Source organism: Telopea speciosissima, chromosome 10 (genome assembly GCF_018873765.1).
Source record: "Telopea speciosissima isolate NSW1024214 ecotype Mountain lineage chromosome 10, Tspe_v1, whole genome shotgun sequence".
NCBI lineage: Eukaryota > Viridiplantae > Streptophyta > Magnoliopsida > Proteales > Proteaceae > Telopea > Telopea speciosissima.
In genome coordinates this window covers 47,023,700-47,049,340 of record NC_057925.1, presented here as the reverse complement: position 1 = coordinate 47,049,340, position 25,641 = coordinate 47,023,700, and the positions used below count along the sequence as shown (strand labels likewise).

The 25,641-nt window shown below is 37.7% G+C and overlaps 1 protein-coding gene across 1 annotated transcript; it reads right to left on the bottom strand.

The window, feature by feature from the left end:
* Positions 1-2,269: 2,269 nt before the first annotated feature.
* LOC122643654 (F-box protein CPR1-like) lies at positions 2,270-22,301 on the bottom strand. The gene is made up of 3 exons (XM_043837258.1): positions 21,660-22,301; positions 2,528-2,779; positions 2,270-2,428 (listed from the first exon to the last, which is right to left on the bottom strand). Exons 1-3 carry the CDS (start codon positions 22,269-22,271, stop codon positions 2,270-2,272), a joined length of 1,023 nt encoding a protein of 340 aa, XP_043693193.1. The 5' UTR covers positions 22,272-22,301.
* Positions 22,302-25,641: the final 3,340 nt, after the last annotated feature.

Sequence of the window (25,641 nt, the reverse complement as noted above, 5' to 3'; positions counted from 1 at the left end):
CAGGGAATAGGGAATTGGATCTCAGCAGCGTAGGAGTTCTCTAGTGGAGCAGCATATGGGTAGATCGTGTGCTCTTCTTGCTTGGTATTATTGTAATATCGTGGTTTCTGAGATGCGACCACAAAGTTGTTGCTTTGATCGGTAGTGCAAAAGGTGGGATTGGAGACCCATCTGGGAAAAGCTTAGAAAGACCAGAATTAGATATTGAAACATTAGAGAATAACACGGTAGGGATTATGATTACAGTTACTAGGATTTTAGGTAGAAAGACTTCGGTTTCAACAATAGGTAATGAGAAAAACCGAACTTCTGATCTTGTTGCAGGTCAAGATCGTATAGCTTTATTGGAGCTTTGTTCATTGTAACCTTGTGGTGGCCAGTATACCAACATCAATTTTGACCATAAAATGTTGGCATTCACTCGGTTCAACACAGCTGAAATTAGAAGACTTATTAACAACTTAGAAATTAAGTGCAGCACTTCCGCCGGAGATGATTGCAACTTCCGCCGGAGCAGCAGGTGGTCGCTAGAGTAGGAGGTAGTCACAAAATGGAAGGTCGTTGGCTCCCAAACCCCTGTCGCTCTAGGTAACAGGGTATGCAACGGTAACAAGGGTGGGGTGAGTTTATTAATAACAAATAAAAAGGGCAAATTGTCTTTTAAAAATAAAACTAACAGAGTTAGTACTCTGGGGTATGGACATAAGTTTTTAAAATTCCAAGGTGGTAGACGTAATTATTTGAAAATACAGGGGTGGTAAACATAAATTCCCTATCATTTATTTAAATTATGTAGTTATTGTATTGAATTGTGTAAATAGCATTGAAGTAGTTATATTGGGAGTTATTCTTTGTGATATACATGAGGAGAAGTTGTAGGAGTTAAGAGAAGAGTTAGAGGTGTAGGATAAATGCGATTGAATTCCCTAAATTATCGCTTAAATTTATCTTGAGAAGAGGATTGGCGACCTCCCAATTGTGACAGGACATCTGACGGTCTCGTTCGTAAAGCCCCAAAATCCTTATCCCCTATTATATTTCTCTCTTTCTCTCTTTTCTTATTTTATTTTTTTTAGATTATCTTGCATGTATCAAATGGAATTATAGCCAGGCACTGCGAAGGAATTCGACCGTCCCGAATCTATACGGGAATATCCTCATTTGTTTAACGGCAAAAACAAGGTGACCTTCCAACCATGCAAGACGAAGAGAGGCTCTCCATCCATAACCGCAAATTGTGTTGGATCGTCTTCGAAAATAACTCTACTAAGATTTGGGATTTGGGTGGAAATGATTTAAATTTTTATTTGTGCACTTTTTCGTCCTACAATTGGTCCTTGAGGACAAGGACAATTTCAAGGACGGGAGAATGTATTTTTTTGGTAAGGAAAAAGAGGGGAGAATGTTACGTGCAAGAAAAAGAGTGGATAAGTAGTAGTTATTATTTATTTAAATTATGTAGTTATTGTATTTGAATTGTGTAATTAAAGTATTGAAGTAGATATACATGAGGAGTGTATTCAATATGAGAAAGAATTTTGCAAAAAATCCTCAAAAGAAGCAAGAAAAGTATGATAGAGAATCTTGACTTACATGTTAAGATTTTTTTTTTTTTAGAAAACCTTAAATGGGCAAATCAGTAACCTGCAACATCAATAAGAATTAAATAATAAAAATCTTATTTAATTATATAAAGTAATTTTTATTACATAAATGAAATCAGTAGTCATTATTATATGATTCTAATCCAAGGTTTAAGAGGTTTATTGCATGAAATATACATTACCCACGTAACCAAGCAACCTTCTTTCTCCCTATTTTATGATTGATATATACAATATTATTTAGTGGGGAAAATTCTTATTCCTCCGAACGTTCAAAAAATAATAGATGTTTCCTGCACCTGAAATCATTGTTCCCAATTCGCTTCGTAATCAAACCACATGGTTCGGGCTAGTTTTTTATAACTAAGTATGATTGTGGTTATCATATGTGAATCAAGAGTGTCTAGCTATCCCACTATAATAAATTTTCCCCAAGAGATCAATGCACGAAAGACATTAATAAGCTCAAAGCCAAGGTTTAAAAATTCAGAATCGTTATTAGGATCAATCTCCATTAATTTCGACTTTGGATTGAAAAGAAATTGCTGATAGTCGTCTCGAAGAAGGAACCTGAGGCAGTACTTGCTGTACAGATGAGTAACGATGAACATTTGGAAGAGATTACCAATCTTCTTTCTTCAATCCGTTTCTGGTTGTTGTTCGGTTCAATCTTTGGCATTGGGTGGAACGAGATTCCCAAAGCAAGTCTTTATGAAAGTCCTGCAACCACTTGTATCAAGAATCCTAACCCTTCCTCCTTTAAGGGGATCATGCAAGAACAACGCTTCTTCATCTCCATCATTCGTGAGTATAACTTCAGCATTCTTTAATGAACACATAGGTAAAGAGGTACTCAGAATCCTGTGTCAGCCATGGATGTTTGATGTAGAACACTTTCATCCAAAATTCAACACAGAACCTACAGAAGCTACACTCAATATTAAAATTGCTGTTAAAGGTATGGAGCAAACAGAATTGTCCTCCATGAAACCAAACATCCCAATGAAACTTATTTTTCGCAAAATCAGGCGGTGACACCTTTCGAAACTCCTCATCTTTAAGATCAAAGGAAACGATAAACTTGCAATTAATATTGGTGCTAACCCAGTGAAGAGAAGAATTCGCAAAAATGTCCTGATCCCAAAATGTATCTGAGATGGAATGGCAAGTCTCCTCTGATCCTTCTCCATGAATTGGTGCTTAACATTCGATTGGTAAGAATTGTCATCACCATTGAACTGCACAATCCTTACCAGTTTATAATCATTGGAGGTTGGGTCATAACCGAATCCGTAAAAAATGCGACGGCGATGGTCAAAGGGAAACTCAATAGGTGTAATGGGAAGTTTCTGATGCTTTCTGGTAGAAGGATTCCAGAGGAATATATCATCGTGAGAATAGGTTATACAGAGTATACCATTGCATGAACCCACTATGTTGGCTCCATAGTTTGGAGAATTAAGCAGATGATGAAGTTTTACGGCTGCCTGTTGTTGTTCCCAAGCATCTAAGTCAACAGAGTAGAGATCGAAGGCAGGTTTTATGAGAATGAGGTTGAGATTGCTATTGGTTAAAAGGGATCGGTGGAGGTGCATTTTAACGAAAACAGGATCGGTAATAAGAGCACACCAGGATTTGGATACACACCTGAATCTTAGAAGAGACTTGACCGGAAATCTTGAAAGTATTTCCGCTATAAGGTCCTCGGGGAGGTTCTTGGTTGCCATTATTGCCTTCTCTTCTTCTTCTCTGTATATCATCTTCTTCTTGTCCTCTGCCATGGCTAGGGACCAAAGGGTTGGGTTTTTCCGCTGTAAGGTCCTCAGTGGATCCCTTTTTCTCTTTATGCGTGAGTGCTTTAAAGAGAGCGTGAGAGGCGGTGAAACTTGGAATTCTAATTCCCTAACAACTTCCCTTACTTTACTCTTAAAAAGCCCATTATTCAAGAGACTCTCCCAATCCTGCCTGACAAAAGACGGCTTCTTTCTTATTAAGTTTTTTATTTTTCGTAAGGCCTTTCTTTATTGAGTTTTCTTTTCTTATTTGACTCGACTTTCCTCATTCAGCACTAAATTGTATGGCTAGAGACATATGAATTGGAATCTTGGGGAACAATAGATTTTTGTGAACTAATTAAAGCTCTAGAGTACCTACTGATGATTTTTCAAATTAATCTAGGTGTATAACAAACATATTCTGAAAATATTAAATAAAATATATTAATCTAAAAACATCTATATTGTGTTGTTCAGACATGTGTCTATATCATCAAACAAATTCTAGTGAATGTTTAGTTTTCTTGATACATGTCTCAGAATTATGACTTTATTAGGAACTCTTCTTGTGATAAAGCTGTCTAAAACTTAAGTGTTGGTTCATTGGGTTTTCCTACGGGGATGGTATACAGAAAGTTTCTAGGATTTTAGGTAGAAAGACATTGATTTCAACAACAGGTAATGAGAAAAATATGATTTCTAATCTTGTTACTAAGGGTATCAAAACCAAACCGAAATCGAAAACCGAACCCAAAACCGAGCTGAATTAATCGAATAGAGTCAAACCGGGTTTCAGTTATGGTATATGGTATTCTAATTCGGTTCGATTTGGTTTCAATTTCATGCCAAGACTCGTCGGTTTGAACCGAAACTGAACCGTATAAACCACTTAATCCAAAGCCATATATTTTTTAAATTTTTTGGTAACCATTTCTAACCAAATGATTTTAAATATTTCACTTTCTTATGTTTTCATGTTTTTTGGTAACAATCTAACGGAATGAAATTTATATGCCACTTTTCATAGGGAAAAATAAAAAACTCTATAAATTTTCTTTGTATTTTTTGGTAACCATCTAACCTAATGACTTTTCATATTCCACCTTCAAGGTTTTCTCTATTTCCCTTTCTCAGTTTCCCTTTTCAACTCTTCAAATGTGCAATCGAATTTGAACCGTAACCCAAAATCGAATTAGACCCAAATTGGAACCGTATTTGGAAACTGAATTAGAACCGTAATTGAACCGAACCGAGCAGGTGGTCCCAAAACCGACTCGATTTTCGGTTAGGTTTCGCGTCACATCCTCAAGTCATGGAACCGAACCGTTTGACACCCTTACTTGTTGCAAGTCAAGATCGTATAACTTAATTGGAGCTCTGTTCACTGCAACCTTGTGACGACCAGTTTACCAACTATCAATTCTGACCATAAAACGTTGGTACTCACTCAGCTCAACACAGCTGAAATCGAAAGATTTAAGAACTTAGAAATCAAGCATAGCACTTCCGTCGAAGATGACTGCAACTTCTGCCGGAGTAGCAGGTGGTCGCAAAATGGAAGGTCATCGGTTCCCAAACCCTTGTCGCTATAGGTAAGGGTGTCAAAACCTAGCCGACCGAAAAGACCTGAACCAAACCTTATTGGATTGGTTTTGGACTGGGGTATGACCAGACCGGTTAAAAACTAGATCGCACCGGACCAACCGATAACAAATCGAAAACGGAACCGAATCAAACCGATAAAAAAATATTGAGTATAAGGTTATGAATAGGTGAATTGATTATCCATGCAAACAACCGCTAACTCGGCTGGTTAGAGGTATTGCCAGTTGAGTGCATGCCCCCTAGGAGGTCAAGGCATCAACTCTCCTGGATTGCATATTGTGCTAAAAAGGCACCCCTCTCTCCTCCCGGTAGTGTTGGCTTGTCTTTGTCTTCCCCCCTTAGTTTGTAGTTGGCCTGTGGGCCCTTGAGTAGGATAGATCGAAAAAAAAAAAAAATCATTATCAATTGATCTCAATATTTGTGAGCAAATTTTTTGTTGTAAGGGAAATTATTACAAATCAATGATTATGAGGTTATGAAAATGGGGAAATTGATTTGTAACAATACTTCTTCCATTGATCTCCTTGTTTTTTTTTTTTTGGGTGAAAGATCTCTTTGTTTACTATACAACATTAGTTGATTGTCAAATAAATATTTTGATAGTAGGGTTCATTTTGTGATTTCAATATTAGTTATCTTCTCAATAACTATTCATTGATTTCAATATTAATTATCTTTATTACCAAAAAAAAATATTAATTATCTTCCCCTTACAATTAATGATGAATAATTATATGAATTGTAACAATGATTTAGCTACAAACTCTATTTATCCATTGATTTAAATATTATTTATCTTCCATTCTTTCCTTTACAATTTATTCTTTTTTGTTCGGATTACAATATGAACATATCTTATTTATATATGGTTGTTTACTTGTTTTGACGTGGGGAAGGTGAATTAAAGTGTTTTTATCGAATCTTTCCTTACTACAAATTATGAATGTAAGATTTCATTGTGGTTCAAACCCGAAAACAAAACGATCCAAACCGATATTGAAATAAATCGAAACTGCACTAGATCGAAACTGAAACCGACCACAAACCAAAGTTTCTTAATGATTTGGTGTTGGTTTCACTAATTCTGAGACCGAAACCGATTCAGCCCGACCGAAATTGACCAAACCGACCGTTTGACACCCCTAGCTCTAGGTAACAGGGTATGCAACGGTAACAGTAGGGGTGTCAATGGGCCGGTTCGGGTCGGTTTCGGTTCGGGCTTTTTGGTTTCGGTGTGACTTTTATAGAAACCGAAACCAAACCATTAAGAAATGTTCGGTTTCGATTGCGGTTTGGTTTTGTGTCGGTTTCGGTTTATGATAACGGGTTGATATCGGTTTGGATTCGGTTTGGTACCGGTTTTATATAACTAGTAAGGTCCGGTTAGTGCTAATTTTTCTTCTCTTTCTCTTTTAAGTACATAAAATATTTCAAATACAATGCATCTTTGTATCCTATGTCCTATGGCCTATGGATACAATTGGTTGGGTAATCACTAACAAAGGATATGAGATAAAGTGAGAAACTATCACAACACATTTAGGGGGCAATGGGGCATTAGGCATTTATTGATTTACTTATTTATCGGGTTAGGTCGGTTCGGTTTGGGTTCGGGCCTAATGGTTCGGGCTACCGGTGCACCGTCGGGCTAGCCCAAACCAAACCAAACCGTTTGCCTCTCTGGATCCACAAACCGAACCCGAACCATTAAGAGTTCGGTCCGGTGTGGTCCGGGCTCGTTCGGGCTGGTTCGGGCCGGTTTCATCGGTTCGGGTTAGGTATTGACACCCCTAGTAACAAGGGTGGGGTGGGGTGAGTTTATTAATAACAAATAAGAAAGGGCAAAATTATCTTTTCAAAATAAAACTAACAAAGTTAACACTTAGGGGTATGGATGTAATTTTTCAAATTTCAAGGGTGTAGATGTAATTTTTGAAAACACAGGGGGTGGTAGACGTAAATTTCCTTAATTTTTATTTAAAATATGTAGTTATTGTATTTGAATTGTGTAGTTACAGTTAGGGCAGCAACAAGGTCGGGATGGGCCGGGTTTTATAGAACCCTAGCCCAACCCTATGTCCCTTTAGCTAGGCCCAAGCTCGACCCAACCTTGACTTAGGGTCAGAAAAATCCAACCTTGACCTGCCCTCAGGGTCGGACCTGATCATGGGAGAAGGAAATACATGGGTTGGAATGGGCCGGGGAGGAAGTTATCAATTTTACGTAAAATAAAACTGTAATAAAATGTATTATATCACTTATTATCTTCATATATCATAAATTATATAACAAAATGTGGGTGACATTTAAAGTTTATAATATGTATATTATATCAATATATATTTTATAGTATAATTTAAAATAAGGTTGGGCTGGCCCAGGCCAGGCCAGGCTTAGCCCGAGGCCTCAACCTCGGCCCGACTCGACCCTAACTCAGGACCAGAAATTCCTAGCCCTAACTTGCCCTTAGGGCCAAATATCTCAGCCCAAACCCTGTTCAGGTTCAACGCAAACCAGGGGGGTTTGGGCCGACAGGGCCAAATATGCACCCCTAATATATATTTTATTGGGGAGGGAGGCCCCAAGGAAAGTTGATCTTATGACCTCTTGCTTTTGAGGCGTTGGTATTTGCCAAGTGAGCAACCCATTGGGGTTAGTAACCGATTTTTTTATTTTTCGAGTATTGGTTTTGTCTTTTAGGGTCTTAATAATGACATATTGGAAAACCAGATTTTGACTGGGGCGAGTAGCCCGAATTGAGTCAAAATCTTGGAAAACCTGGTCAAGATCAGTGAAGACTAGGCAGGGTAAAAAATGACAAAACTGGGTCATAAATTGTCTGATTCAAAGACGAGTATAAGACTCAATATTTTTACGTGAGTCATGACAAATTCAACGAGTTTGGTCATTTTCTAAAAAACATAAATACGGTTCACCTAGAATTTGAGTTTAATAAAATAGTAAGAAACCCTCAACTCTTTAACTCCCTTCACTTGTTCAATGATGTAAGCTCAAAATGCGTTGATATGTGATTCATTATTTTATCTGATTTTTTACCATATTTTTCTGTTTTTTATTTTTTACTAATTCATAGTGACTCACCTTGACCAAGTTGTGTGGCTACTTATGTTCTTCACAAAGAAGACTCATATGACAATTCTGATAGTTGGATATCTAAATAATGGTCAGAACTAACCACATTTCAAAATTTTTTTTTTATGAGGACCACATTTCAAATTTTAACTTCAAACTAAAAATTGTGAATGTTCATACACCACGTTGTACTTTTGTGCATGTCTTAATAATCCTGATTTTTAAGAACCTTGTTTTGCCATGTGATCAATTCTAATTGACTTGAAACTTAACATGTGAACAAGGGAACATGGGATCTACCTGTCCATAATTCAGGTTTGGATACACACCTGAATCTCAGAAGAGACTTGACAAGAGGCCTTGAAAGTATGTCCGCTACGAGGTCCTCAGGGAGGTTCTTGGTTACCATTGCCTTCTCTTCTTGTTGTCCTCTACCATGGCTAGGGACCAAAGGGTTGGGTTTTTCTTCAGAGAGAAACAAAAGACGAAAGTGAAAAATCCCTTCTCCTTATGCGTGAGAGGCGCTGAAACTCTTCCCGCCTCTTCTCCCCCTCTCTTCTCGTTATCCAATCCCTAACTTATCGGAAGTCGTTCGTTATTGGAAGAGAAAATTGAAATAAAAAATCCATTATTCAAAAGCCTCACCTATATTAAGAAAGAATCCCGATGGGGGCAGTACACTAATTACTCTCTTGCAATGTTGAATGACAAGATCATGTGTGCTCTGTTTTCATAGGAAGTAGTTCATAATTGATCTTCCAGTGCAAGGAACACTCTGTAAAAAAAGGTTTTCTAGTGATTGCATAAGGAGGTGTGTATTGGTCATTGATTGATACCATTAAAGACATGATAGAAAATTCTTACAACTTTGTATTCTTGGGTTGAAGGATTATAACCTAATCCAGATTTCTGTCCAAAGGCACTAGAGATATTCTAGTTAATGGTGGTAGAATTAATATGTCTCCTTTGAGAGGATTACATATGAAGACAAGCTCCCCACCACCTTGTCTAGATGGAAGCAGGCAATTACTGTGTATGGAGAAACAAAGCAAGCCATTGCAAGAACATGGACCATACTTGCAAGAATTCACAATTTTGCATAGTTGCATTTTGACTTGCCTTGAGAATCCCTCGGTCTTCTTTAAGCAAGTACAAACTTGTCATGCTTGCCTTTGGTGTCAAACATATCCTCGATATGTATTGGATCTAGCCACATTTGATACCGATACCAAATCGATACAATATATTTTTTTTTTGGGGGGGGGGGGGTTTAAACCGATACAGTATTGATGGAACACTCAAAATGCGTTTTTGAGATCGAATCGGCTTGATACGGTCTGATATGATAGATCCGTGTTGGTATTTGTATGGGTATTGGTCAAGACCAATACCATGTTTTATAGCAAAATAAAGGAGAGAGAGTATCACTGTGTAATTACAAACACCAAAAAAGGGAAGATTATTTGGTCAACCTATTATTTCTATTACATAGCAATATGATGTAGTCTGACTTGATCACATGTCAGATTTAAACTTAATTTCAATCAAATACCCTCCCTTGTATGTCCATGCATCCATGCATTTTCAACCAACCATGAATAAATTTTTTTTGAGGGGGAGGGGATTTTAAATCTATGAATTGGTATGCAACCTACAATCGACCTCTCATAGCCTTGGGTTTTGAAAGCCTTATTTTACCATTTGCTATATATATATATATATTGAGGTAAACAATTCATGGACACAGTTAAGTGTGTGGCTACTTATGTTCTTCACATAGAAGACTCATATGACAATTCTGATGGTTGGATATCTAAACAATGGTCAGAACTGACCACATTTCAAACAAAAAAATTTTATGAGGACCACATTTCAAATTTTAACTTCAAACTAAAAATTGTGAATGTTCATACACCACCTTGTACTTTTATGCACTGCCTTAATAACCCTGATTTTTAAGAACCTTGTTTTGCCATGTGATCAACTCTAATTGACTTGAAACTTAACATGTGAACAAGGGAACATGGGATCTACCTGTCCATAAAATTTCGACCCCACCTCATTCCCTCGTGGTGTATCTAAGCACCACCCCACAGCTTTTGCACATTAGTTTCCATCCAAATCTACTAATTATTGATCAAATAGTCGGATCCACAACGGGATATCTCAATTACACAAAAGTACCGCTTCCCAAAGAACAAAGATTCAACAACCACAATGCAAAGACCACTCCAAAAGCATCAATGTGCCAGGACTAGACACAAGAACACATTCCCTCATCAGAAGCTTTCTCACTTGGTCACTTTAACCACTTATCCTTATCGTCCTAATAGGAAACCCTACATTACAGCGATGAAGCTTCACAAGATAACTATAAAGACAGAGGTTTACCTGAATTGTTCAGCCTGGAATATCTTAAGAGCAATTATTCCATGCAAATTCACTTGCACATTCTCATATAGATGTCTAATAAGTACCAACAACCACTTCTGAGTGAAACACCAAGAAGCACATAGGAGTTTTAATGTCATTTCAGTTTAAGAACAGAGTTTGTTGAAACAAGCAATCCCAAAAATAGTGACTATAAGCTTCCCTTACAAAGGAATTTTGGACAACACATACAAAACTCAAATAATTAAGAGCCTACTCCAAACTACTTTAGATTTGGCTTCACAAATTCCCTTTCTCCAGTCCACTCTACTTGAGGTGAAATATTCGGTCACTCCATAAGCAGTATGCCTTCCTGTCTCTCCCCAGAAGAACATAACTCCATTCCAACATAAAATGATATACAAAGTCTACTATTGTCACCAACCACTTCTTATAATTGCAGCCTCTCCACTATAATGTGTCATCTAACAAGGGAAATAAGAAGCATCATTTCCATAAGCCCTTGCAGAGGCCTAATTAAATGGAAAAGAATGTATGAAGAAAGCATGGCTCAATGCCTCACTCTTATCCAAGTAACTTAAATTTGATTCGCATGGAACGATTTCAAGTAATTACTATTGACAGGTAAATTGCATACCTCCTTTTACATCACCCAATTTGCATTGAACATGTAAGGGCCAATTCATGTGTTCACCCTACTTTTCATTCAGTTTGAAGGCAAGTGTCTTAAAACTTGAATAATGGCATCACAACTTCAGATTTAAAAGAATGGAAAACTCATCCATGGGAGTTTTTGAGGTGAAACTATAATTTTTCCAGGAAAGGGTTTAAATACACAAACAAGGAGAAAACAATTGTAAGAATAGGAATAGTAGTTTGAATCTTTTGAAGTATAAATCTGGTACCTGTTCTTTTTCTTCCACTGCTTAATGCGCCTTTATTCATTTCTGGTTCTTCAGTTCCATATATCTTTGGCATTGAGTGGAACGAGACTCCCAAAGCAGGTCTTTATCAAAGTCCTACCTGCTGTATCTGGAACACCATGAATCTGAAGATACCTAACAATTCCTCTACGAGGATCATACATGCATATCAGTTCTTTTGAATCCTTCATGAGTAGAAATTCACCATTCTTTAAATAACATATAGGTAACAGGTCCCCAGAACCCCATATCAGCCATGGATGTTCGATGGAGAACACTTTCACCCAAGAATCCTTCATCATCCAAAACTCAATAAGTCGGAAACTGGCGGTATGGAGCAACCAGAGTTGTCGTTTAACTAACTCAGCATTCCAAGGAAACCCATTTTCCGCAGAATCAGGCAGTGGCACCTCTCGAAACTCCTCATCTTTAAGGTCAAAGGAAACGATAAACTTGGAATTGAAGCCAACCTAGTGAAGAGCAGAATTTGCAAAACTCCCATGAGTGTAAATGGATCTGAGATGGATTGGCAAGTCCCCGATCCTTCTCCATGAATTGGTTCTAAGTGAGTAGACCTTCATCTCCGAATGGCTAGTCAGACAAGAGTAGTCATTATCACCAAAGAACCGCACAATCCTTACCAGCTTATAATCATCGGAGGTGGATGTTAGCATAAATCAATCCGAATAGGGACAAAATTTCAAAAGCCAGGATCTCCATAGGGCGTTCAAGAACACAATCAAATAAATAATAGAAAATAGGGATAGAACCACCAACCTATTTTCGCATCCATAGTGATGATGATTGCAGCGAAAAATAAAGAACAAAGATCTAGGTGCTTCCCCTCTATTCCCAAAGTAACTGGCCTGATGAGAATACCGTATGCGCAGGGATGATGAACACTGAATATCTCCCTCTCTTTCCAAAATGCACTCCTCAATAGTGATTGAGAATAATTAGTTGTTATGGGTAGGGGGGGGGACCTAACTCTCCTTATATAGTAATCCCTATAGAGTCTGACTCATCACAGTCCCAATAGGAATCTATCTAGCCCACACTAAGTCAGTCCACATTAGACTTCTAATATAACTTAATGACCCCACTTTATTAGACCAAAACCCTAATTAGCCTGGTTTAGGGATTTAATTATGTCCATATGGAATTTTATTAGAACTAAAATTCTAACATTCTCCCACTTGGACTTACATTAAATTCCTTATTTAAAAAAAGATTTAAAACAGTTTTGACCAAAACAAATCACAGGCTAACAACTCTTTAAGAAAACTTTATGTGCACAATTTTTAAAATAAATTGGTCTAGAGGTCATATTAGAAAGTCAATCCTATCCCATAGAGTTTTAGACACCGAATCATGGCGGTAACTGCATCTATGATCAAGCGACATAGAGCCTTCCATGGTCACGAGAGCCCTCAACTCTACTAACATGGATGCAATGTGGTAGTGTGGCAACGAGATAATACTCACGTAGTGATTCCTTATGTATTATCCATTTATCAGTCCAAAATTTCTCTTCTTTAAGTGGCACAGGTTCACTAGAGAAATAAAATTTGTGATTCTAACGAATTTGTATATCTCATCAGAAATAACTCGAGTTATACTTTATGTGTTACAAGACATACCTTTAGGCTAACAACTTAATGCCCCAGCCTTGCTTAAGGTTAACACATTCCTTAAGACTTTAAAATCAGAAATATATTCATCATGTCAATAAATAACTCATGTGTTTAAAAGAAACTGTATGCAATGACACCTGATATATATATATAAACCAAGGTTTACCATAAGGTAAAAATACAGATGAAAAGAAACTTTAAATTACAATGAAGCAAAATAAAACAAACTCCCACTAACTAACCACATCCTATGATGCAACTAGGCCCATGCTCATGACATGTCTTTCAAAAACACAAGGGCGAAGACCTTTGGTTAGGGGATCTGCAACCATATCATCTGTACCAATATGCTCCACTGTAATGTCACCTTCCTTTACTCTCTCCTTTATGGTCAAATACTTGACCTCCATGTGTTTAGACCCTCTAAGTCCTTTATTGTTGTTTATAACCAACACAAAGAGCATTATCACAAGATATCCGGATGGGTCTATCCACAAAATCTACAATAGTCAAATCCTTTATGAGATTTCTGAGCCAAATAGCCTGAGTAGCAGCCCCATAGCATGCTACAAACTCTGCCTGCATAGTCGAAGTGGTCACCAATGTATGTTTTTTACTCTTCCATGATACTGCCCCTCCGCCATCAAGAAAACATAACCTGATGTGGATTTCTCGTCATCCTCACACCCAGAAAGTCGAGTCTCAGATACCTCACTAGCTTGAGTTCGGAACGTGTCTGTAAGTCAGCATATAATCTCTTGTCCCCTTCAAGTACCTCAATACTTTCTTGGTAGCAACCCAGTGGCTAAGACCAGGATCTGACTGATACCTGCCAAGAAGTCCTGTCACAAAAGCAATATCCGGTCTGGTACAGACCTGAGCATACATGATACTACTAAGTGCGCTAGCATAAGGCACCTTCTTCATTTCATCCCTCTCAGCTTCATTTTTCGGGCACTGTGTCGAACTCAGTTTGTCACCCTTGAGAATAGGAACATTCCCAGGTTTGCAATCCAGCATACTGAACCTCTCCAGAACACGATCAACATAAGCCCTCTGAGAAAGACTTAATAAACGGCGAGAACGATCCCTATGGATCTCAATCCCAAGAACAAAAGAAGCCTCACCAAGGTCCTTCATGTCAAATTCCCTAGATAAAAGTTACTTTGTATTATGCAACATCCCTAGGTCACTGCTTGCAAGCAGGATGTCATCTACATACAGAATGAGAAAACAGAATTTGCTCCCACTGACCTTGTGATATATACACTGATCCACTTTATTTTCCATAAAACCAAACGAAGTCACAACACTGTCAAATTTCAGATACCACTGCTTAGAAGCTTGTTTGAGACCGTAGATAGACTTCTTGAGTCTACACACAAGATGATCTGAATCATCCACTGCAAAACCCTCAGGCTGAACCATATAGACTTCCTCATCAAGATTGCCATTGAGAAAAGCGGTTTTAACATCCATCTGATGCAGCTCCATATCAAAATGAGCTACCAATGTCATGATCACCCTGAAAGAATCCTTCGAGGAGACTAGAGAAAAGGTTTCATTGTAGTCTACTCCCTCTCTCTGAGTGAATCCCTTGGCTACCAGTCTGGCTTTAAACCTCTCCATTTTTCCTTTGGAATCTCTTTTGGTTTTATACACCCATTTGCAACCAATGGGCTTACAACCTTTAGGTAAATCAACAAGCTCCCAAACATCATTATGTTTTATTGATTGCATTTCATCTCTCAGCGCATCTATCCACAAATCTGACTGAGGACTAGAAACAACGCCTGAATAAGTAACTGGATCGACCACACAACCAATGTCATAGTCATGTTCTCCCAGATAGACCTCATAGATAGGTGATATAGCTGACCTTCTCTCCCTGGTGGATCTCCGTAATGGTGCCACTACTGCCTCAACCTGAATCTGAGGAATCTCAGCTGAAACTGCAAGTTGTTGTTCCCAAGCATCATCCAGAGATTGAAGGAGGAATTTACGAGAATGAGGTTGAGGTTGCTATTGGTTGCAAGGGATCGGTTGAGGTGCATTTTGACGAAAGCAGAATCGTTAATTAGAGCACACCAGAGTTTGGATACACACCTGAATCTTAGAAGTGACTTGACCGGAAGCCTTGAAAGTGTGTCTGCTATGAGCTCCTCAGGGAGGTCCTTGTTTGGCATTAATATTACCTCATCTTCTTCGTTAATCTTCTTCTTCTTGTACTCTGCCATGGCTATGGCTAGGGATTAAGGTTGGGTTTTTTTTCTTCAGACAGAAACGAAAGACGAAATAGGTATTAAGGTTGGGTTTTTTCTTCAGAGAGAAACCAAAGACGAATTAGGGATTAAGGTTGGGTACGGTGGACCTCTCTACCCTTTAAGAGTGAGACCTTGAGACTGTGCGGCGGTGAAACTGAATAAATAAGGGAATCCTTCCGTTGCTTACTCAACTGGTACTCTACTTACTTTTTTTTTATATTTTATCTGATAAAGTAGTACTCCACCTAACCGGTTCCTCAAATCCTTCCGTTTCTATCAAATAAATAAATAAAAATAAATCCTTCCTTCAATCTACTCTACTAATTTCCCTCTTATGAATTCCTTTAATCTATTCTACTAACCCCTTTTATTTTCATAAATACCTCTCCTCCTCTTGTAAATGACAAGAATGGAACAGGTAACCTCCTCACCATGGTTCGTATTCTTGGATTGGATCGGTTGGATCAGATTGGTATCGATCGAGGTTGATCACGAGATTAGACCGATCCTATTCAGGTTTTATGAATCAGTAGTTGGATTAGATAACCCATTTGAATCGAACGATCCGATCCAATACGCATAACTTTCCAAAGTATTTAAAACCCATATTTTTTTTTCCTTCGTTCTTCATCCTGAGCCTTTCAATTCGTGATTCACAGATTTGAAAACCTCAAATCCGCAAGAAAAGGGGGAAGGGGGTTAAAATCCATATTTTTACCTGGAATTTGGTCATTTTTGGCTAATCTAGGACAATTTTGTTTGATTCGGATTGGTATCAGCCTTGACTGATCCCGAGTCCAATACCTAGATTACCAACCTTGCTCCTCACCTTGTAAATGACAATACTAGTTGTCTTTCACATGTACGTGCACTTGCATGTACTTGCAGAGGAACTGAATCTCTTCAAAAACTCTCCTACTGAATAGGAAACAAACTATTTACCAAAAAAAAAAGAAGGAGAAAATTACTTAGATCAATATGATGGAATTTAAGCTTTGGGTTAAATCAAAGAACCAAGTAAATTGGAAGGAAAAAATCGACTAATTAAACATTAAAATGGAATTAACCTAAGCAACGGAATGTACAATAGAATGGTGTATTTGAGCATAAATTAAGGATGTAAATCGGTCTAGAACTGGGTATTCGGTTCGGTTCTAAGGAGTATTAGTGTGATTTAGATCCGGACCAAGTCCCGTTTCAGTTTTAAAATTTAGTACTCGTACCTAACTTGTACGATTTCGGTTCAGTTCTGGTTACTATATCCAATTACTATGTCCGGTTTAAATTCGGTTATGCCATTCAGTTCACATTCGGTTCTAAGATTCAGGGGACAAAACAATTGCTTATTCTCTGGCCAAGACATGTTTGGGGTTCAGGATAGCTTTGGTTAAAATATTAATAAAATACTTTAATTGAAAAACTAATATTAATCTAATTGGTACTTAATAAGTCGTAAAGAGTAATGAGTAAGGACTAAGGCCTCAACTTAAGAATCCGAGTCAAACCATTAAAAAACTAAACCTAAATTAAGGTTTTAAGTTGTAACTTTTAAGGTGGATATTCAGTTCAGATTTGATTAAGACCGTCGGTTTAGTGGTTAGTTCCGGATCTGATCCAAACTAAATTATAGAGACATTTTTAGATTCAGGACTTAACCATATTAAATTTGGTTTGGATTGGTTCAGGTTATTCGGTTCGGATCTGGATTCAATATTCGGTTCTGGTTCCTCATTGACACCCTTAGTATAAATGTATAGTACTTAGGATAAATTTGGTGGTGTATTAAGAACCTAAAATTTAGCTAAAAAATGATTTAAGATATCGATGCAAGATCATATGAGCATATAGGCAGAATAGAAATACTAATCTTGTAATATAAGCCATAATATAACCAAATTAAGAACATACATATTGGTATTTGTCCTTTGAATAAAATTAAGGAAACTAGTCCAGTTAAGCACCTTTTTTTCTAAGGTAAAATAAATTTAAAAATGAAACATATATTGTAAAATAAAAAAGAGAGAACCCAAGACCTAATTAAATTATGAACCAAGTAAACGAAAATATAATTTAATTAACATAGTTGAGTAAAAATAAATATAGACCCAATACTTATGGCATGAAGATAGTTATGAATGTTATAGACTTAATAAATCAAGAAGAATTAAAATAATAATATCTGACATATAGTCTATATTTCTTTTGTTATTTTGCAGAAGCTTAAGAGGTGTTTGTTATAGACTTCATGCATATTAATCCTGAAAATTTAATTGTTGTCTACTTATTTCATTAGAAACATATGCCTTGCTAGACAACCCAATCTGTATTTTTTGAATATCATCTATTTCTTCTTTGATGCAGAGAGTGAAGAAGGCATTTGAGTCTTATTGGAGTCCAAGAAAGTTGAGTTGTGAGATATCGCTTTTAGTGGGTTGGATTCGTGCCATGTAAATTGAATGATGTTTAGTAGTGTTGTCGTCTCTTAGTCGATCTCTTCTTCCTCTCCCTCAAAACCTAACCATTTATTAAAAGGAGTATCTAAATGGCACCTTTATTGGTGTATTTTGAACTTTGGCACCTTCATTTAACTGCCATTTGTCTCCAACTTTTTTTTTTTGTCACATGGCATGTTAATTGAATGATAAGAGAACACCATGAATGTATTGGTCAGGAGTCAGGTTCAGAGCCATAATTCAATTGTATGACTCATTTTGTATTACACGCTATGTCTTGTATTTTCAGTGATTCAAAAATGTTCAAATAAGACTAAGAATGCCACTCTTATTACAGAAAATAATTTTTGAGTGTGTGTAGGGGCAACAAGGGGTGGGTGAGTGTGTGTAGGGGTAGGAAGGGGTGGGTGAGTGCGTATGTGTGTGTGTGTGTGTATAGGGGCAGCAAGGGGTGGGTGAGTGTGAGTGTGTTAGTGTGTGTAGGGAGAGTTTAACGGACTTGGGAAGATTGAACTTTGGTTTGGAGATCCATGGACAAAATGAACTTTATTTTTTATTAGTACTTTTTGTTCTTGCTTATATTGTTCTTGAAATTGACACCACATTGTAGTGTCCTATATGTAAATGATTTCTTTTTCATTAGCACCCCATTGATGTTATGTTTGTAGTTCAATGAAGTTTGGATTTCATTTGAATCTGTTTCATTAGATTTGGGTTAGGCTTGGGTTACTTGTAAACTTCAAACTCTACTTGTTGGGTCTTTAGCTCAAATTGGTAGAGCCCTTGGAACATGCGCATGTTTCAAGCATGTTCTAAGGGGATGGTGGTTCGAATCCACCAAGATCCTTTTTGGATAGTCATACATGATCATGGTGGATATTTTTTTCTTCATTTTAAGTTAGTTTAGTCAAGTAATGACATTTTTGTAATAACTCATTAATTTGATAAAATGTGTTTCAAAACAGGTTTTACCAAATGGAATTATGTTGTTATTTTGTTCTAAAAAAGTTTTTAAAACAAGTTTACTAAATACCATTTTAGAGTCCAGAAATATTAAAAAAATGATAAAGGTAAAAAGCACATGTTCTAGAATAGAAGCATTACCAAACGGGTTGTTACTTTTCTTGTAAACCTATTTAGGTTGTGTTTGGTTGGCAAGAAATGAATAAAAAAGAAAAAAAAAAACCATAGATTCTAGAAGATTTTTTTGTCTGTCCATATTTCTTGTCATTTATTTATGCTCTTGGCCTATGGAAAATTCGAGATTGTTTTTAAAAATTTTCTTGAGATACTCGAAATTTTCTACTCCTGCCATGAAAAACAAATCCGGTCTTGAGGTCGAGATTTGTATAGATTTCTTATGAGAAATTCCAAGGAAGAATGGAAGAAGGGGCTACAGTTCCACTCTGCGTAACTCATTTTCCAGCAACCATCAACTGTTCTTGCATCCTGCACAACTCATTTTTCAGCAGCTGCAAGGAGAAACACCAAGTAAACAACTAAAATATTCATCACCATAAATCTCTCTATATTTTATGGCCTTTTGAGTAGAACCACTACATGTGATTCTTTTATTTTTTTTTCCGCAGGGGGAGGGGGCGGTGTGTGTGTTCCGGACTTGGATCTTGTGCAGCTGTGGCGGGAGCTGCACTGTGCAGTTCGAAAAGCACCCCAAATACAGGGGGAGGTGGTCATTTCACATGTGGGGCCCAGGTGGGACCCACCTATGAAATGACCACCTTACCCCTGTTTTTGCTGTCATTTAGTGGTGCTGCACAGGTGCAGCTCCCACCACGGCTGCATAAGATCCTTTTCCGTGTGTTCCTCCGTGCCTGCCTATTGAATGTGTCTCTCTTTTTCATTTTAGGCCGTACCCAGTACACAAGGCTCCCGCATTTAGCAGGGTCTGGGGAAGGTCAAATTACGCAGCCTTACCCCTGTTTCTGTCTCATTGTTTTTAGTTATTGGTTTAGAATCTTGCAGATAACCACGCCTCTGTATATTGGCATAAATAACTGTCAAATGTTCATCCTACAGCTCATAGCTCGATTGAAGTTGCTATGCTTATTTTTAAATTTCTCCCCTTTAACATCTACCCTGACCATTCTTTCACCTTTGAGTATATATGCGTTTATTTAGATCCCTTCTATTTAAACAAATTTATGCATTTCTAACTGACTTTTCCATTAGAAACATCTTCCTCTCCCAAAATCTCACTTCTCTAATACCACCTAGCAACATAGAGTACACTTTTTTCTCTTTGATTAATCTGATAATAACATCTGGGCAAAGGAACTGTGTTTTATCTATCATATGTTTGAGAATATGATTAAGAGAGATCCTCTAAACAGCTGAAGCAGTGTTGCAATATCTAAGAATAAGTGTTAAGCTGTCATGATTTTTCCTCCACACATGATATATCCATAGGCTACATGGGAGCCCTTACAGGTGAGCTTCCATCATAAATAGGCCACTAGTTCCACCCTTCATTTTTGGTTTTAGGGTTGCATGATAGTGCATCGGGTTGCAATTAGAGGACTGAGAAAATAAAAGAACACCTAAACAGCAGTCCATTTCTGATCCTCTCTATACTAGGATTCTATGACAGAAAATGACTTTTGTGGACCATATACTCTTGTGATTGGCTTGTGTTTTTTGCATTTGGAATCTTTGATTCTAATTGATTTCTTAGTATGTTTTGTAGGTAAAAAACCAACTCCTCTCACATGATGGTTGTGGTTTTTCTTGTTTTGCTTTTTTTTTTTTTTTCCACCCCTCGATTCACTGATGAATTGTCTTTATTAATAGAATACTTGTGTGATAAATTTTGGGGAAATTCATTTTACAACTTGTAGCAGAAAAGATGGTGCTTAGTGTCCCAAAGAAATTCTATTTCCTGATAGTCTGCTATAACTGTTTTGAAATTCACATCATGTGAGGCAACTGTGCTGCTGGGTATCCATGCCAAGTGCCAGTAGAGCTTGGGATTGGTACTGAAAGGCATCAAATTTTTACGTTGTAATTGTGCATGATTCATTAGGCTATTTTATACTAAAATGCCTAACTGGTCAGCATGGAGCACATTTAAAATTTAAGCAAATCCAGGAGTAGTATCCCCTACTAAAATGGATCATGAAGCAGAGTTTGTTCATTTCAACTGAAGCATTATGTAGGAATCTCTGATGTCTATGGGCTGAGTTATATTATATTTCACAGTTCAGTTCGGCATTCAATTGCTTGTCATCTTCAGTAGTATCAAAAACAAGGAGAAACAAGTGTACCTAATAAAGGAATAGCTGCTTCCACTGCCTTTTCTTCGTTTTTGGCTGTTCAGTTTTATCTTTAGTATTGAGTGGAACGAGACTCCCAAAGCAGATCTTAATGAAAGTCCCACCTTTTGTATTTGAAACACCATGAATCCCTGGAACACCATGAATCCCAAGAATACTAACCCTTCCTCTGCGGGGATCATACGAGATTAGCGCTTCTTGTCCATTCTTTGTGAGTAAAAATTCACCATCGTTTATATAACATCCATCCCTTGTGAGTAAAACTTCACCATTCTTTAAATAACATATAGGTATGAGACACCCAGGACGCTGAGTCAGCCATGGATGTTCGATGCAGAACACTTTTGCCCAAGAATCCCTCACGCCGTAATCCTTCATCATCCAAAACTCAACATGGGAACTGCAGGAGAAGCTACGGATCAAGCAAAGTTGTTCTCCAAGAAACCTAACATACCAAGGAAACTCATTTGCCTCATAATCAGGCAGTGGCAACTCTCGAAATTCCTCATCTTTAAGGTCAAAGTAAACAATAAACTTGGAATCCGGGTCCACCCAATGAAGAGCAAAATTTCCAAATTGCCCAGATCCCAAAGTACATCTGAGATGCAATGGGGCCAAATTCCCCACGATCCTTCTCCATGAATTGGTGCTAAGTGAGTAAACCTTCACCTCTGAATGGCCAGAGTAGTGACGGTCAGAGTGCTGATAGCGAGTGTAGAACTGCACAATCCTTACCAGCTTGAAATCTTCGGTGGTGGCATCGTAACCGAATCCATAAACAATGTTTGGGTGATAATCAAATCTGACTGGAAACTCAAATAACTCAATAGGTGTAATGGGCGTATCGGGTAGCTTCTGATGCCTTCTGGTAAGAGGATTCCAAAGGAATATGATATGGACAGAGTAGGTTATACAGAGTAAACCGTTGCATGAACCCACTAATTCGGCTTTAAATTCTGAATTGTAAAGCGGCGGATGATCGATTTCTACAGCTGCTTCTAGTTGTTCATCCCCATCATTTAAATTAAAAAACTGGAGATTAAAAGAGGGTTTTATGAGAATGAAGATGAGGTTGCTATTGGTTGCAAGGGATCGGTTGATGTGCATTTTGACGAAAGTAGGATCGGTAATAAGAACACACCAGGGTTTGCATACACACCTGAATCTTAGAAGAGATTTGACCGGAAGCCTTGAAAGTATTTCCACTATGAGGTCCTCAGGGAGTTTCTTGGCTGCCATTATTGCCTTCTCTTCTTCTTCTTCGTTTATCTTCTTCATCTAGTCCTCTGCCATGGTTAGGGACCAATGGGTTAGGTTTTTGTTCAGAGAGAGACGAGACGGTGGATCCCTTCTCCTTTTATGCGTGAGAGCGTAAGAGGCGGTAACACCCTTCCCGCCTCTTCTCCCCTCTCAAAATTCTAGAAGGACTTTAATCGGAAGAAAAAACTGGAAAAAAAAATATTAAATAAATAATGGAAGCCCAAAAGACTCCTATGGAATAGGAAATTAAAATATAAAAACCCATTATTTTGCAAAAGACCTATAATAAGAAAGAATTCCGATGGGGGTCATGTACAAGCCTAGGGGGGATTTAGTCGGCCTAAAGTCGGATACCCCTCCTGTCTCCAAAAAAAAAAAAAAAGTTCTTAATCTTGGGATCAATTGTCAATTGGTCCGGTTTTAAACTATCAGCCCGGTTCCTTTACAGTTCTAATCCTAAGGGGTCAAGACTAGAATCGAATCAATAAGACAATCGATTCCAAACTTTAGATCCAAGACCATTACCTAATGGCTTTAAATTAACGGTGTGGACTTAAATGGCTTTAGGGGGTAAAGTAGGGGTCGCGTTGAAACAACGGAAAGAAGAGCCGATCCGAGATTTCCTAACCCGATTCATGAATGGGTCATTGGACGTCGAAGACCTCAATGAAATGATGGCGTTCAACACCCTACATAATGGGGTGAGCAACGTAGAATTGGTTAAGTCTCTGGTCCTAAATCAGGTAACCACCATGCCCCAATTAATGGAGAGCGATGCAACCAATACACTAATATGGTCGAGGTACTTGTAGCTCGGGGAGAGACCTATGGGGGGCAAGACAAGAAAGGAATAGTGACAGGGAGGACCGGAAGGACTGACGGGAAGATCAGAAAGATGATAAGAGACCTAGGTCTGATCGGAGGGAAAGGGCACAGAGTCCGGAGTGTACCCGACTCAATACAAGATGATCAGAGATCCTGATGCAAATTCGGAATCGCGATATACTAAAATGGCCCGACCCGATGTATTCTGACGCAAAGGATAGGAACCCGAACAAATACTGCAGGTTCCACAAAGATACTGGGCACGACACCAATGAGTGCAGGCAGTTAAAAAGAGAAATTGAGAACATAAGATGACCAAATTAAGAACATACATATTGGTATTTGTACTTTGAATAAAATTAAGGAAACTAGTCTAGTTAAGCACCTTTTTACCTAAGGTAAAATAAACTTAGAAATGAAACATATACTTTAAAATAAAAAGAAAGAACCCAAGACCTAATTAAATTATGAACCAAGTAAAGGAAAATATAATTTAATTAACATAATTGAGTAAAAATAAATAAAGACCCAATACCTATAAAATAAAAAAATAAAAAAAAAACCCAATACTTATGGCATGAAGATAGTTATGAATGTTATAGGCTTAATAAATCAAGAAAAATTAAAATAATAATATCTGACATATAGTCTATATTTCTTTTGTTATTTTGCAGAAGCTTAAGAGGTGCTTGTGATAGACTTCATGCATATTAATCCTGGAAATTTAATTGTTGTCTACTTATTTCATTAGAGACATATGCCTTGCTAGACAACCTAATCTGTATTTTTTGAATATCATTTGTTTCTTCTTTGATGCAGAAAGTGAAGAGGGAGTTTGAGTCTTATTGGAGTCCAGGAAAGTTGAGTTGTGCGATATCGCTTTTAGTGGGTTGGATTCGTGCCATGTAAATTGAATGATGTTTAGTAGTGTTGTTGTCTCTTAGTCGATCTCTTCTTCGTCTCCCTCAAAACCCAACCATTTATTAAAGGGAGTATCTAAATGGCTCCTTTGTCAGTGTATTTCGAACTTGACACCTTCATTTAATTGCCATTTGTCTCCAATTTTTTTTTTGTCACATGGCATGCTAATTGAATGATAAGAGAACAGCATGAATGTATTGGTCAGGAGTCCAGTTTGGAGCCATAATTCAAGTGTATGACTCATTTTGCATTTCATGCTATGCCTTGTATTTTCAGTTCAGAAAATATTCAAATAAGACTAAGAATGCCACTCTTCTTGTAGAAAATAATTGGTACACTTAAATTGGAAGGCAATGACACTGATTATACTGACCATTTTAGAGGCACTGAACGATAGGAGGAATCCACATCACGTGGATGAATTGGTTCGATTAGCTCGTATGATCATAGTTTACTTTAGCCTCCCTTTGTCACATTTTGCTAGTCTTATTACTATGTTATATTATTGGGGAAAAAAAGAGTCTTATCACTATGTTATATAATAGGGAGAATGTTCTCTATGCCGGAGGAGCAGGCTGTGTCCAGACACATGGGGGTGGGCGTAATGAGCATCCTGCCCCCCTGAATGGTAAGCCCATGTGTTTGGGTGCAACCTGCGTCCCCCGGCACAGAGAACATTCTCCCTATATAATAATAGGGAGATGTGGAGGGATGTAGAGCTTAGCACTTAATACCATACCCCTTAATCACAAACATAGATAAGGTGACACGACGTCGAAAGAACTTTGATGCATGGTTTCACTATGGGATGATTGAGTGATACATGTGTATGGAATTGTGTGTGTGTGTGTTTTTATTTTTTTTTTGTTGATAGAAAGCCCCAAGGAGGTTTGGACTCATGACCTCTTAATTATGAGGTGTTAGTCTTTACCAACTGAGCTACCACCTTGATGCCTTTTGAGGGAAAAAGAAAAAAAAACTACATAATACTTCAAGATTTTCAGAGGTGAAAAGAAAATTCAAAGAAAAGATCCCTTGAAAATGATAGACTTATTTAAGAAGAGACCATTGCCATTTCATGACCCAATCCAAATAAATTTATCTGATTAGTCCATGTATTTTTGCCACATGGCAATATGATGTGGAAATTCTGGCATCGGGTAGAAGGGTAACATCCTGCGAGAGCACACACCAAATTTCAAATTCAATTTCATCTTAGAAGAGACTTGATTGGAAGCCTTGAAAGTATGTTCGTTATGAGGTTCTCTGGGAGGTTCTTCTTCATTGTCATTATTGCCTTCTCTTTTTCTTCGATTATCTTCTTCGTCTTGTCCTCTGCCATGGCTAGAGACCAAAGGATTAGGTTTTTCTATAGGGGGAGACAAAAGACGGTGGATCCCTTCTCCTCGTGAGAGCGTGAGAGGCGGTGAAACTCTTCCCGCCTCTTTTCACCCTCTCCTCTCGTTATATCTAATCCCTATTTTACTGGAAGTCAAAGAGAATACTGGGGGTAAAAAGAATCCTATTATTCGAAAGACCTATAATAAGAAATTAGGATCCCAACGGGGGCATAATCTCGGGATCGATACCGATCAAAATCGTC

What these genes read in the sequence shown, in the direction of transcription:
- LOC122643654 (XM_043837258.1), bottom strand. Translation starts at nt 22,271, where the DNA reads ATGGCAGCCAAGAAACTCCCTGAGGACCTCATAGTGGAAATACTTTCA. An exon ending in CCAATTCATGGAGAAGGATC is followed by an intron (nt 2,780 to 21,659) that starts GTGGGGAATTTG and finishes GAGAAGGATCAG; the next exon opens with AGGAGACTTGCCATTCCATC. An exon ending in TAATATTGAGTGTAGCTTCT is followed by an intron (nt 2,429 to 2,527) that starts GTAGGTTCTGTG and finishes TGTTCATTAAAG; the next exon opens with AATGCTGAAGTTATACTCAC.